The 15,809-nt window shown below is 41.1% G+C and overlaps 2 protein-coding genes across 5 annotated transcripts in view; one reads left to right on the top strand and one right to left on the bottom strand.

The window, feature by feature from the left end:
• The window catches only part of LOC127224676 (bile acid-CoA:amino acid N-acyltransferase), a 1,166,658-nt gene that overhangs the window by 741,737 nt on the left and 409,112 nt on the right, over positions 1–15,809 (top strand). The gene's annotated exons all lie outside the window — the stretch shown is intronic.
• Tmeff1 (transmembrane protein with EGF like and two follistatin like domains 1) overlaps positions 1–15,809 on the bottom strand; it is an 80,978-nt gene that overhangs the window by 63,694 nt on the left and 1,475 nt on the right. The window contains exon 1 of one of the 4 annotated variants that reach the window (XM_051187781.1): positions 15,183–15,321. The exons of the other annotated variants lie outside the window; for them this stretch is intronic. Within the exon in view, the coding sequence (XP_051043738.1) occupies positions 15,183–15,306 (124 nt within the window). The 5' untranslated portion in view covers positions 15,307–15,321. Of the gene's footprint in view, positions 1–15,182; positions 15,322–15,809 lie in introns of those variants that run through there. 4 annotated transcript variants of the gene reach the window in all.

The raw sequence follows: 15,809 nt of genomic DNA, 5'->3' as shown, positions 1-15,809 counted from the left end.
AAGGCCTTCAAAAAAATCAGCTCTCCAAATAAAAAATATTTTACACGAAAAAAGCACTCAGAAGAATGGCTCAAAACAAAAATACTTTGCCCTGGTTACCAATATGCCCATCATCCAATTCTCATAATGTAGAACCTGTCTCCAATCTCATTAACATTTCAAGGCTGGGAAACAATGCACAGGAGGGGCAGGAACCCTGCTTAGCAGGATCAGGGGCTACCAGAAGCTCAGGTTGTTGGCACCACTCACTAGAGGTTTAGAATACAGTTCAAACCAGAACCCCACAGCCATCCAGAATGATGTGGCTTTGTTAGCAACTTCCCAGCATTTAGAACCAAAAGGGAGCAAACTCCTTAATGTGACCAAAGAACTTGGGGCTTCTCAGTAGATGTTCAGGGAAAATTACTGATAGTCACTTGGCTATCCTGAGCATTGATGGAGTGCTGAGTGACAGTTCTGGCCTCACTTACTAGGTGCCAGGGATCAATCCAGCTGTGACAAGTCAAACACCTTCAGACTTTACTAAATGTCGCCCGGGGAGACAAGACCACTCCCAATTGGAAACTACTGTGAAATTGAAATCAATGGCATTGCACTTTATACTTCTCTAACAAGGGTGTTTGGTCTTTCAGCACTGTGACATGATACCATCTATAAAGCACGCTAGGCCACCTATCCTATACAAGCATTCCATGAGTTATAACTAAGACACACCCTTCAGTGTAACCTCCAAGATCTTAGCATATTATGGGAAACATTTGCCATTTCAGAGAGGACTGATGTACAACTCTATTGCAAGCTAAGGTTCAAAGTAGAGGTCCCAGAGGTCATAACACCTTAACTACAGCGAAAGTGGCCTACTCGGCCACTCAAGTACCAGACTTCCTCTCTCTTCCTATAAAGGCATTTTCTTCAAAGTCAACAAAATCTCATTCTAACGATAGAACAGCCTTTTTTTCTTAGGTCTTCCATTTATTTTCTTTCCACATTTACTTACTTGGGAGGGTAGCCCTCAAATGTAGGATCCAGTGTCATAGGTTCCAGTGACACAAGGCTTGTCTTGTAAGCACCTTTACTTACTGAGCCATCTAAATGACCTTCCATCTCTTTTCTTGATCCTTCTATAGCAGATGACACTGTTTCCCTCCCATTCTAGAATAATCTTTATTAGCCTCCAATTCTAGCCACTTCTCATTTGATCAGTCCTATATATATATATATATATATATATATATATGTATGTATGTATGTATATATATATATATATATATATATATATATATATTGTCAAGTTCAGAGCAGTGTATTATTAACTACCCAGATTAATCAAAGTACGCCATTCTCTGGAGCCTACAGACCCAAGATTTGTGGCCTAAGAAACCCTCAAGGCTACAGACACTCTGCAGAATGCCAGGAACACATTGGCTCCCATCACAGGAGGGTGCCTTCCTGTTCCAGTGCCACCCAACCTAGTTAAGTCCACATAGTTATGTTGCTTCAACATTTCATAGGAGTGAAAACCAACTGTTCCCATGAAAACTAAACTAGGAGAGTTGGGAAAAAATGAGCTACCTCAAAAACCTCCTCCTCTGCTCTGCTAACATCTTGCCAGGTCTCAAAAAGACGCCAGAGTTCCATACTGTCAGGACTGCAATGAAACAATCAGCTACCAGGACATGGCAGCACCCCAGCTTTCTCATTCTCCCAAAGACGATCAACCCCCAAGTCAACAGGAAGCAGTCTTGAGAACTCAAGGTCCTTATTCCCTAACCTGCCACGCCCAACCCCCCCCCACCTTTTTAATAATAATAAGAGGTGGGAATGTTGGAAACCAGCAGCCTGCTGACCCCACCCCCTGACTATGGGCAGGAGGCTCATGGCCATGTCATCACTATGTTATGCTTTACCTGGCTGCTCACAAGTTACCTGGCTGCACAGGGGACTCAGTTACACATGCACAAGTTTCCCTTTTAAAGCAAGTGCGACCCCTCTCCTTCCTTCCACGCCTCTCTCTCTCTCTCTCCCTTCCTCTCCCTCTCTCTCCTCTCTCTCCTGATTTCGGTTAGCCACCAGCTATCCCCCTTTCTCTTCCCTCTACCAATAAACTCCACGTGGGCGCTTAAAAAAAAAATGGATTCATGTTTACAATTCTGCACCCAGAAATCTTTAGGTTCCTTTCAAAGGAATGAAAAATGGAATCTGTAATTATGAAAATGCTTGATTCAAGGAGGAAGAAACTATTCTCAGGGGGAAATTCTATACCTGTTCTCAAAATATCATTTAATAAGTATATATGTTCAAGTTAAAATATACCATGTATTCATGAATCATTTTGTGATTCTTCACTTAAAGTAACTTTCTCAAAAAACCAAATATCTGTACCCTATTGAGCTGAATAGCAGCAAGAGGGTTCTTACAAAAGCATTCTGTCCCTGGCCATCCATCACGCCATCTTCTAGGATTGCTCTCTGGCAGCATTCTCCATCACACTGCTAACTTCAAAACCTGCATAGCTTTCACATCCATATTAATGCCAAATTTGCTTGTTTTCATCCAGGCTGCAGAACTAGGGAAAGTCCTTTCTGTAACTGCTTCCTGAGGCTTCATTAACAGTGAAAGCTTTCCCTCATCTCTGGCTGAATCCTAGCCGATTCCTCACAAGGCGTGTTTGAAGATGTTACCTTGTCTTCAGAAACACAATTTCAACTGCTTTATAATCACTATCTGTGTGTTACTTGTATTCGGAGAAAACAATCCTTTTCAGAAAAGCACAACCATCCAAACAATGGCCCCACATGGGTGGCTTCAGTCCCCAAATAATGTTGTGGAATATGTACCCTGCTAAGCAATGCCATGGCCACTATCTATGATAAAAACTAAAAATGTGAAAAGGTTAAACATTTACAATATCCCCTGCCTGAAAGTGTGGTATAGTCATGGAATATTATATACCCATTTAAGGATTCGTTTTATATAATACACAAATATTTCATAATGACTTATGTGAACATTTAAATGAAAAAAGGACATAAAACTATGTATACATGTCATTTGGGGGAAACAAAAATGTTAACAGCAACTGTTTTCCACCAGTTCAACAATGAGTGACTGTTCCTCTTTTCAAGTTTCTCTATTAGCTATTATTTAATGGGGGTGGAAGAGAGCCTCAGTGTGATTTCAAATCAAACCAGAGGACAGTATGCTACATCATGTGCAAAGTAGGAATGTGGGGGTCAATCAGGGACAAGTTCTCATGCTTGGCCTTTTTGATTCAATGAGATACCATGTTCCAAGCATCAGTGCCTCAAATAAGCAGACACAGTACACAGCATAGATTTGTCCCCTCATAGCAAAGATGTGCTCTCTCAATAGACATGACTTCAACTCCTAGCCCATTTGAGGGGCGCCTGTAATGACACAATCAATGAAAATAGAAGTCAGGGTAAATCAAGAAATAGCCGTAAACTGAGCAATGGTGGTGCACACCTTTAATCCCAGCCCGGGGAGAGAGAGGCAGGTGGATCTCTGTGAGTTAGAGGCCAGCCTGGTCTATAAAGTGAGTTCCAGGACAGCCAAGGATACATAAAGAAATTCTGTCTCAAAAAACTGAGGGGAAAAAAGAAAGGAAAGAAAAGAAACAGATGGAACTGTAAATTTCAAGTTCCAGCAAATCATAAGAATTAGAAATTAAAATTTCTTTAACTTGTCGGCTAAATTAACATTATTATTACAGTTTCTATGTTCTCTAGGGACATGGTGACAGAGAAAATGAACTCAGTATTCCATAATGCAAATGAAGTCTACACTGATATTAAAATGCATTAATAGCAGAGATGACTACAACTTCTCTGAGCTATATTTAAATCAAAGAAACTGCACATGTGCCACAGTTTCCCATCTCCAGTATTTTTCATGCATTCTGCATGCTCCTGCCGAACTACCTTTGTTAAACAACACTTTCATACTATCAATCCTCCACCTCCACACCCACATCTTTCCTTGCTGCCTCCTTCACTTCTAAATGCCTTTGTCAGGATGCTCCAGGCAAGGTGACAGAGAGGACACCGCTGCAGGTTCAGGTGGGAGAACAGACCTGAATCCCAAGCAGAGTAATAAAAACATCCAGTCCTGACCAAGGATGCTGGACAGTAACACTCTCTCCTTCCCTCCAGGCTCTGATCTCCGGGGTACTGACACCACCTTGGCAAACCTGTGTGTTTTCCTCTCACAGATGCATAAAGTGAAATCTATTATGGTGCTTATTAAAAATAATGATGACAAATCTCTGCATTTCCTGACATGATACATTTAGCTTTTTTAAAGGCTTGTTTTTATGTGCAACATGCAGACTAGAAATGTAGCTCAATGGTAATGCAGTTACCTAGCATGCACAAAGCTCTGGGTTCAAATTCCCAGTGCACCAAAAAAAGTAAAGTAACTAACTCTTTTTAATCCAACCTTTTGTAATGCCTATAAGAATTTTCAGGGCTGGGGAGATAGCTCACTATGTAAAAGCACTGGCCATGTGAGTAAGGACCTGAGTTTGAACACCTAGAACCCTTAAACCAGACACACAGTGCAAGCCTTTCTGATCCCAGCATGTCTACACTGAGATAGGGGACAGAGAGAGGAGAATCACAAGCTCACAAGTCAGCTAACCTGGCACACAGAAAAAAAAAACAAAACAAAATAACAGCAAGATCAGGTCTCAAAAAAGGTGGAATGTGCCAGCACTCAGGAGGCAGAGGCAGGCAGATCTCTGTGAGTTTGAGGCCAGCCCGGTCTACAAGAGCTAGTTCCCAGACAGGCTCCAAAGCTACAGAGACACCATGTCTCGAAGAAAAAAAAAAGGGTGGAATGTGAGGACCAACACCGACACTTGAAGTTGCCCTCCGACCTCCATGAAGGAACCATGCCACACATAAAGATTATGCACTCACACACAAATCTATGAAGTACAATTCTTTCTTGGGATTTGGAGTTTCTTTACTACTCTGTTTTTCCGAGTATTATTTTTAGTTTTATGGTGACCTCATATTTCTTTCCAAATCAAAAAAAAAATGTATTCTACAGTATGGGGAAGCCTTGAAAATACACTGAGAGAAAGAATCCAGGCACAAAAAAAAGGCTTATTTAAAGTGTCCAGAACACAGAAAGCCACAGACACCATCCCTGTGTGGCTGTAAGGGACAGGTGAGGGTTAATGGGACTGGTGGATCCTAACTACCAGCACCATTCAAGCTTCTCTCTGAAGTGATGGACATGTTCTTAGACAGGAGGGAATGATGATACTGGGCATATAAAACCCATGGAACTGCAGGTTTTAAATGGCAAGAAAGATATTGTCCCTTCTATAAATCAGATTAAACCATCATGCTACTTAAATTGGGAATTTGAGCAACCATTGAACATGTACTACAATGTAGCATGTAAGGTATAATCTGGTACTACCTCCAGTAGCCTCCTGGTTTTCTAGCTTATCAGCTATGCGACTGTAGTAATTAACCACTCTATAGAAGGGAGACAGGACCTCTCTTAAGATGCCGGTGGAGCATTAAAGATACAGAAGATACCTGTATTATGCAAAATGCCATGATAATATTGGACACGCCTTATTGTTAGCATCTGTGGTGGAAAAGGTATGAAAAATGAGCATTGAGCCAACTATGAGCCAATGTCCAGCAAACCTCTCATAACCATGTATATTAAAATCTTACCAAACAGTTTCATTTCTAGGAAATTAAAATAGGAAATCAAAATATGAAACAAATCAAAATATGTGTTTGGCAGGGTCTTATGTTGCCAGGATTGTCCTGGAATTCTAAGGCTCAAAGGATCCCACGGCAACAGCCTTCCCAGTAGCTTGTCTATCCACACGTGCTTCAACATCGGAACCTGCTCGTGTTTCCAAAGTATCCACCTGTTAGGAATTAACTAAATTATTGATTTAAAATATTATCCCAATATTACAGTATGTGAAAGACCAGTAGGCTGGAGAGATGACTCAGTGGCTAAGAACACTTGCTACTTTTGCAGGAGACCGGAGTTCAGTTTCCAGCACCCATGTCAGGCAGCTCACAACCACCTGTAACCTCAGCTCTAGGGGATCTGACACCCACGTCCAGCCTCTGTGAGTACAGACAGAGAGAGACTTGTAAATAAAATAATTCATAGAAAGAAGACCAAGACCCAGCAAGAAGTTAAAAAAAAAAAAAGGCATGATAAAAATGACACATGGATATACTCTCATTTTTGCACTGCAAGTGCATTTATTTTCATACATGTTTTACAATTTTCCAAGTGCAGTTACTAGACTGCTTCCATCACACATTTTCCAAAAGTTAATAAATCTGAACACACAAATATTGGCTGGCTTCTGCTTCTATTTCTAAGCTCTGACCCTTAGTGTCTATAACACTAAGTAGAATAGGAGGTAGCCAAAATCCAAGAACTCACCCACAGAGACAAAAAAGAAAAGAAAAAAAAATCTGTATATAACAGACTGCAAATTAACACTGGAGAACTTGGTACTAACTGCTTTAAAGGAGGGGTAAACCCTTTGATAGGGTCTTACAATGTAGTTTTGGTTAACCTAAAATTTACTATATTGACCAGACTGTCCCCAAGCTCACAGAGATCTACTATCTGCCTCTGTCTCTTGAGTGCTAGGATTAGCCATTAAAAAAAATAAATAAATAGACCTGAATAGATATGAAACTTATCAACAAATAAAGTCACCTAACATACAAAACGTATAGATTGAAAAAAGTTCATGACTTAAACATGTAATTCTAAAATACAAGAGTACTATGCCAAGTTCATAAACCCCTGATCTCTCTCTAGAGAGAAGCTAATAAGAGAATTAATAGTAAAGCATAAAAATAGTTCTGTTGCATATTTAAAGCAGCCTAAATGGTTGAAGTTACCACCTTAAAAAACTTAAAAAGAAATTTAATTTTATAATCCATTAAAGAATCTACTTATATAGGAAAATTTTAAGATAACAAACATCAAATAAAGACAGCTGGTTGTAATAGAAAAAAGGAAATAAAAATGTTAGTGAAGAAATGGGTCGGGTGGTGGTAGCCCACACCTTTAGTCCCAGCACTTGGGAGGGAGAGGCAGGAGGATCTCTGTGAGTTCGAGACCAGCCTGGTCTACAGACCTAGTTCCAAGACAGTTGGGGCTATCCACAGAGAAACCCTCTCTCGAAAGAAAAAAAAAAAGGAGAGGAGAGAAAGAGAGGGGGTAGGAGAGAGGAGAAAGGGGAGAGGGAGAGAGAGAATGAAAGATGGGTGGGTCACAAACCCATCACTGTTATGCTAACCCAAATCTTACCTCCTGATTGCCTTTTCTATAAAGCAGGAAAGTTCCTGCTGGCCCCTCACAGCCATACCCAGGTCACTGAACCTCCCTCTACACTTCCTAATGTTGCCAAGCTAATTAATGTCACTCTGCTCATCAGCTCCTTACTTGAACAGGGCTTTCTTCCTAGAATTCTAATAACACTAACAAAAATAATGACAATGTTGGCAGATTCTGTGCTTAAAACAATACCGAAAAAGAAAAAAAGATAGTTTGACATAGTGGCAAAACACCATGATCCAGGGAGGTAAAGTTGGTCTAGCCTTGGCTCCACAGAGGCCACGCCTCATGAATGTAAGTCGGTATCAGAGCACCTTGCCTGCAGGGCCCTCCTTCCCATCCCCGGCACCACAGAAACACAAGTTATAAAGAGCAGCACACACATCACATCATGATGACATTATCTGTGAATGGGCGGAAGGCCTGTGAGAACAGAATGATCCACATCCTACTGGGAAACAAATCCCAACTCAGAAAAACTGAAATAAGTTCAGAAATGACTGGACATTATAACCTGAGAAAAGGCTTTAAAACGCCCTACAAAAAGGTATAAGTTATAAAAAAAAAAGGCAAAAATTACAAGTTATGAAATAAAGTTTAATGTACATTTCCTAAATAACAAAATTTCCTGTTGAAAAACTTATGTTATATTTGAAGGTTTCCATATTTTATTAACAGATGACAAAACAAAAATTAAATATTCAGGGAGGCTAGGGAGCTGGCTCAGTCAGTGAAGTGTTAGGAAATACGAACACGAAGACCTGAGTTCAGATTCCCCAGCACCCCATAATAGCCAGGTGTGGGAGTGGCTATCTGTAATCCCAGCACTGGAGAGGCCAAGTCGGTGGATACCTGGCCAGCATAGCCCCATCAGTCATATCCAGGGACAGTGAAAGACTGTCTCGAAAATTAGGCAGAAAGTGACTGAGGAGACACTCTACATCCACCTCTGGCCTCCACACAGAGACTATGCTTACAAACACGGACACATTTGTACTAAACACACACCACAAACAAAAAGGAGTACAGACTCTTACAAAGATGAATTAAAAGCAAATGGTTCCGTGGTTAACAGCAAAGGCTGCTCCTCCAGACAACCAGGAGTTTCAGTTCCAAGCACCCACATCCAGAGGCTGACAACTGCCTGTAACTCCAGCCCCAGGGGATACCACGCCCTCATCTGGCTTCTATATGCATCTGCATGCAAACAAAAATAAAATAGATATTCAAAAACTAAATCAAACCTTTCCCTTTATGGGAGGGAAGCCAGTTTAGCAGAGCTAACTGGCTTTATGAACCTTCATAAAGAAAATAGAGACAGAAAGAAAGACAGACAAATGGAGAATAGATAAGAAAATGGCAGACATGCAAAGTAAGAGCAACTATGGAAAGATGTTTGTGAGACCTCAGCTAGAGAATGTGGGTGCATTCCTGCAACTCCCTCTTCCAAAACTGAGAATTCTTAGTTTAGTGAAATAAGAATTAACATGAAAACTGAGAAGACAAGGAACTTCTTTTCCTAGAGTGTAAATCTTTCATAAAATGTGTTCTCATACAACGATATCAATATCCACTTACTTTTAATATACTCAAACCTAGAAAATCTATACAGCATATTCTCAGACCATAACACAAAATCATTAAGCAAACCAACACACCTAAGTTCATGTCATTTATAACCATAAGTGGGATGTAACCATATTTTAAAATTGGAATGTTAACAAATATAGAAAGGGGGGGGGGAAAGGCAAAGCGTTAAAACAGGAAGTGTCAAGGCAAAATGAAGAAAATGCAGGGAAAATATAATAAAAATACCACTAGTGAATTTTAAGGAAAATAATATAACCAGATAGTAGAGTAGGTTTCAAAGACAGAGAAGAGGTAGATTCAACAAAAGGGATAAGAACAGGAAGAAAAGCTGGGCATTGGTGGCGCATGACTTTTTAGTCCCAGCACTTGGAAGGCAGAGGCAGGTGGATCTCTGTGAGTTCGAGGCCAGCCTGGTCTACAGAGCGAGTTCCAGGACAGGCTCCAAATCAATACAGAGAAATTCCAACTCCAAAAAACAAACAAACAAAAGAACAGGAAGAAAAAAAATCCTGAGCGAAGCTGTTGCTCCCCTGAAAATACATTGGCCACTGATGGCCAATCCCTTCCTTTGGAAAGTAAAGAGAAAGGATGCTTGAGGTGAAGGGAGCAGGGCACAGCACAGCACGTGGAAGGTCACACACAGGCAGAGGGTGTGCAGGCAGGAAAGCTGCAGCAGCTGATCTGTGTCAGACCTGATGACCACAGTGAGATCCTCCATCCAGGCCCTCCATCCCACAGTAAGTACGCCACAACTCACACATGTCTAGAAAGAGATCCAGGGGCTATGGCAGATGACACATGAAGCAGACTAGCTGCTGAAGGACCAGAGGAGTGAAGAGAAAGAAGAGTGAAGATGCCAAGCCTTGCTCCTCACTGTGGCTATGGGAAACGAGGGCCCAAAGCTGCCAGTATCTCCAAGTCTAGAAGAGACTGAAATCCAGATTTTGAAGTGGAGCCTTGAGACTTCAACGGTTAACAACCAACAAAACTTTTAAACACCAGTGTCTCAATCTCCATGGGATTTTTCACCATGCTGCCCATTTTTCCTCCATTCCTTCCTGGACAATTCCAGGCTTTTTTTTCTAAAACCACACAGCCATGTCAACTTTCTAATGAGACTCCCATGTCATCAGAACAAGTGACAACCTTTCGGATTAGTCTTGAATGCCTATAACCTGTGCCTATCTCCTACCTGCCCCACCACAACCAAGCAGTGTACCTGTCCTTGTGGCTGTAACAAAATAACCGACAGATCAGCTCAAGGAAGGATTCATTCTAGCTGACAGTTAAAGGGTTCTGTCCATTGTGGGGTGGAAGTCTGGGCAGCACAGGTTTAGGAGACCTGTTACAGTCAGGAAGCAGAGAACCATCACTGCCAGCTTCCCTCTTCTCTAGGATACGGTGCCTCCCTCCTTTAGGCCAGACTTTCCAACTCAGTAACCTAATCCAGATAATCTTTTACAAATGCCCAGGAGCCTCCCTAACCTAGGTAACCCCTCACAGTTGCCCAGGTTTGTCTCCTAAATTGGCCATCGTTACTAAACATCACAGGCAACTCCACTTTCCCATCCCTGTGCCTTTTCTAAAGCCATTCCCTAGACCTTGAGACACCCCTCCCAACTCTCCTCAGATGCCCTGTTTATTTGGCCATTACACCATTCTATAAATAAATATGCAATGGGCAGCTAAACTATGTCAGGTGCCATTCTAGGGACAATGTGATCTAAGTGAATAAAACAGACAAGAACACCTTCGATAAGGAACTTATAAAGGAAGAAAGCATGTGGCAAATACTTGAAGGAGGGGCAACATGACTGGGACCAGAAGGTTCCAGGAGAAAGAAACATCTGCAGCAAAGGTCCCAGGGAAAGACGCCCCTAGTATTTCCAGGTGATCTTCAAGGTCTGCCTGAGCTGCCCTTACTCTAATTCCCACAGTTCTATATGCAAACCTTCCTCCAGGCACTCTATGCAGGGGGACCTCCCTTTCTGAATGGACACAAGAGTGACTGGTAAGGAGGAACTGGGAGGTGTGGAGGAATGGGAGACAATAATCAGAACATAGTAACTAAATTAGGCTATCTTCAGTAAAAGAAAAAAAATGCTAAAATTGTTTAGAAATGATACAGTTTTGTGTTAACCACATAAAGGCGCATTCACTCACCAACATCTTACCCAGACCTCTTCTTTGTATAGGAATTTGGAGAAACAGTTCCCCATTTTCTTAAATAAACCACACTAACAATCCAGTTACCTATGGTGTCTGTGTTCCTTTCAGGAAAACAGAGGTCTGAAAAATACTTGTAATGTTTTCTGGGGAATCCAAAACTGCTTCTGTTGTCTTGATCTCAAATCTAATTCATTCAAAGGCAATTCTTTCCATCTCTTTCCTGAATTGTCTTTCTAAGCATTTCACAAAACAGCTTTTCATATCTATCCTTCTTAATCTGAGGGGCATTTATTAAATTACACTCACAAGTACCTTTGGTATAAACAAGTTTGAGAATAAACAGACCCGATCCTTGGTAGGCAGGAAAAGTAAAAGGCACACAGGTAAAAGGCAGCTGCTTGGAGGATGTTTATCACCTAAATGTGTAGTGAACCATCCTGAGTATGAAGATTAGCTAACTTGAGATTTCAAAATCAAGGCCAGGAGAAGATTTAAATAGATATTACCATTCACCAAGTAAGATTTACAAATGACCAAGAGGTACATAAAAAGATGTTTAACCTCATTAGTCATTGGGAAACTGCAAATCAAAACCACATTGACACACAATTTCACACCCACTAGGACAGTTGTAATCAGAAAGACAGACACAAATGCTAGGAAGCATGTGGAGAAACTGGAACCCTCACACATTACCAGTGAGAATGTAAAGACTACAGAAACTTCAGAGCATAGCTTTGCAGCTCCCTGATAAGTGAAAGATAGGAGTTACCATGTGAGCCACAGACTCTATTAAGTGTACACCCACATGATGGAAACAGCAGGAATGGATGCGTTACCACATCCATACACTAGAATATTACTCAGCCCTAAAAAGGAATGTAGTTCTAACATGTGGATGAATATTAAAAATAACACATGAAGTAAAAGAAGTTGGATACAGTGGACATCATAAAGTGTGATTCCACTTGCTTTTATGTTCAGAATAAGCAAACACACAGGCTAGTAGCAGCCAGGCTCAGGAGAGAGGTTAGCTGTCAACAGCAGGTTTCTCTTCAGGGAGAAGAAATGTTATAGAATTAGGGGTGACGTTCAGTTTTGTTGCTATACTATTCTTATGGCACTTCTTTAAATTCTAAATAGAGTTAGTGGTCAATAAATGCTTATTGACAGGGGGAGAGGTAGATACAGATGTACTAGGTAGGAATTCCCATTGTTTGTGTTTTGTAAAAGAATAATCACCCCTACTCTGGCTACCATGTCTCTGAAGGCAGGGATGGCCTCTCGTGTTGCCCTTAATATCTGGTATGTTACGGAAAACTACACAGATGCACTCAAGGTTTGCTAATTAATTAATAACCATATTTTGCATATCAGAGACCTCAAATAGTATACTAACTAGAAAACTCACTTCTATTCCCCAGAATTCTGAATGACCACTGACAAGGTTCTTCTGTTAACCTGACACTTGTGTCTATTTGTAAGAGTCTCACCACCACATAACTCCCAGAGGACCCACTTCTAACTTTCCTGACATCTTTAAAACCCAGTTTAAATTTCTCCATCTTATGTCTGTCACTGAATGCCACTTGCTGGTTTGTGTTTTTCTGCCTCTTAGACACACTCCCTGATATAGAAATGTCTCATATGTTTAGCCTCATTCTTCCAAATACCCCCCAAAGCTCCCAAAGCCAAAAGGAATCACCCGTTCCTATTACAAGTGGGAGAAATGCTATCTAAGGTTATGTAGTCTCTTGAGGTTAAGTTCATCATCACAGATGTCACATCATTGCCACAATCTTTCTCTGAATAAACAGAGAGCTTATGAATAAATTAGATTCTTAAGAGGTAACTATAAATAAAAAGATGTAAAATCAAAGAAAAACAACAAAACACGAAAGCCTAAAAGTCCAGAATGAGTGGGGTACTTACTGTGCAAAGAGATTAATAAGAAGAGCTAACACAGATGAGAAAAGAAAAGGGCCTACTGCTTAGGGAAGATGCTGCCACGGCCAGAGATGAAAGGAGGGCACAGGATGTCTTCAAGGAGCACACTCTCCAAACTTGAGCTTAGGATTCTGAGGAAAGGAAAAATACCTAAGGCAAGTGGCATGCACCTCAACAGCTGCAGAACATGGAGCCCACTCCAAAATACATGTCCTGGTGAACCATTTGTCCTTAGTGATACTGAGAAAAATTTTCAGATCATACTTAAAAACTACTACTACTAAATATTTTCACTATCTTGGTAAGGAGCCAGAAGACCAGAAATTAAAGAACACACCTCCATTTGAAAAAGGAAGGATGTAGGGAACATAGATATAGAAAATCATTTATGGGTAAACTTGTGACCTAGATGCTGAAATTTTCTAAGATAGGTGTGTGTGGGGGGGGGTGTATAAGAGGAACAGAGAGAGAGCACTTAAAATCCTTATGAAAGCATACTTTTTACATAGGACATTTGCTTTTCCACTAGAATGGAAAACAGGAAAATGACAGTCTAACAAGATGCTCTGACCATATCGTTTAAGGATAGTCTGGTGAACAAGATGGAAAATGTCAAACACCAAAAACTTGAAAATCTATTAAACTCATCTAAGAGGATGCACAGCTTGTACATTGGGTTAACTAACAAACTTGGAGTAAAAGATTGCAGGATCCCATATTCTATATAATTTCTATTGATAAAAGAAACTGTAGACTCACTTTCATATTTACAAATGCCGCAAAGCTCTGAATAACCCAACACACACAGCACTGCAGAATCAGACCCCATTAAAGATTATGGAAATCTTAAATAATGAACCAAAGAATAACAGGGAGTCAAGGCCAGTGTTCAAATACATCCTGGGTTAACTTCAGTTTACAGGGAAACATGCACTGGGAAAATGGCCCAGTCATTAGGAGAACTTACCGCTCTCAGAGAACCTAAGTTTAGTTCCCAGCACCCATATAGTGGACAGCTCAGTTCAAGGGGAATCTTTCTCCACCCCTGTTCTGGCTTCTGCAGGCTCTGCATGCATGTAATGTACATACAAGCAGGTTAAACACATAAAATAAAAATAAAACATCGGTTCATTAAAAAAAGAATTTGCATATATAATTTAGTTAAAACTAGTTTTAACTAAAGTATATACCTTATTCCTTGAAAATATCTGACCAGTCTAATTTGTTTGGATTTATATCAGTGACAAATACTCCTAAAGCAAAGCTGAGATATTAAACCTAAGTCTGTCTTAATTTAAGAAACTAAGAAAAATCAAGCAATTTGCCCCAAATTAGAGCTAAGCAGCAATAGTTATGGACCAGATGAACCACCATGTGAATGTCCAGTCCCCTATGTCCTCTCTAAACACTTAATTCTATGCACTATTGCTCAGAAAGAGTACACAAAAACATCCATCAACAAAATACCATGTTTTGTTAGTATTTGTTGAGGTTAGCCAAATGAGGTTAGCCAACATACACACACACACACACACACACACACACACACACACACAAATACCCATAACACACGACCAAATAAAATATTTTGACATAGTATGATCCTCTACAAATGGTAACCATTATTTGTTTACCTCAAAAAAAAATCACTCTGATATACAAACAGCTTGTATTCTTAAATAAAGACTGATTATTTACTAAAAAGCATTATCTCATCCCAATTGCTATTAGAAAATAGAAGAGATTTTACGGGTGGAAATGCTTTTAATGGATATGCCATTGTTAACAGTTCTAAAGCCCCTCCCCCTCATAAAACATGTCAAAATTACTAAAAAAGGTTTTCAGTGTTTGCCCCCCCAATAAATAAATAAATAAATAAATAAATAAATAAATAAATAAATAAGCGAACAGCAGGCCAGCATAAACCCTCTTGCCCCTAAATCACTGTCCCATTAACAAAGCCCCTTCAAGAACTCCCAGGTACAGGCAGGCTAGCAGGCTTGCAGTGGCTCTCAACCCTAGCTAAAAAGACAAGTGCTGGGCTAAGAGAGAAAGCCCAAGTGAGCAAGCTGGCTTATAGGGTCTGCTGGGCCAGCTGCAGGAGGACCTACCCTCCCCCAAAGAGAACCTGGAAGTGTCTCCTTGCCCCAGGGCCTGAATCTCCTGGCTCCTCTGGGACTCCTTCAGAAAGAATGGGGGAACATCACTGGCCGGCCCCCTCCTCCCCTGTGTCATCCATTAAAACCCCAGCAAGCTCTTTGTTTCCAACAGCTGTGGGAGGGCAGGCAGCCTTAGAGAGAGGGGAGAGGTCACTCAGTCCCTGGTTCCCCTGGCTGCCAATCTCCGGGTCCTCCTGCAAAACACACAGCACCATTCCCTCTCTTGCTACACCACTTTAATTAACCCGGGGTTACACAAGCTACACAGGGCACTCTCTGAGACCTAATTACCTTTCTTACCCAAACCCCACACAAGATGACTCCCTAGCTCCCTCCCTCTGTCAAACTGGGTTCACTACTGGACTCTCTTACTCCAGAGCGGTTACCTGAGCCCGAGGCTTTGTCCATACACAACATAGAAAACACTTCCTGGGCCTCCTGGGACTTCCTACTGACCAGATTCAGAGTCACAGACCTGCGGACAGTGCAAGCCCCCAGTGCACCCCTGAACCCGAAGGACAAACATAACCACTCCTTCCTTTTACCCACATGACCTCTCGGAGACCCGGGGTACCCTAA

Source organism: Phodopus roborovskii, unplaced genomic scaffold (assembly GCF_943737965.1).
Source record: "Phodopus roborovskii unplaced genomic scaffold, PHOROB, whole genome shotgun sequence".
In the NCBI taxonomy this organism is placed as follows: Eukaryota; Metazoa; Chordata; class Mammalia; order Rodentia; family Cricetidae; genus Phodopus; species Phodopus roborovskii.
Note: the sequence above shows the minus strand (reverse complement) of the source record. Positions and strands in the feature narration are given on the sequence as shown.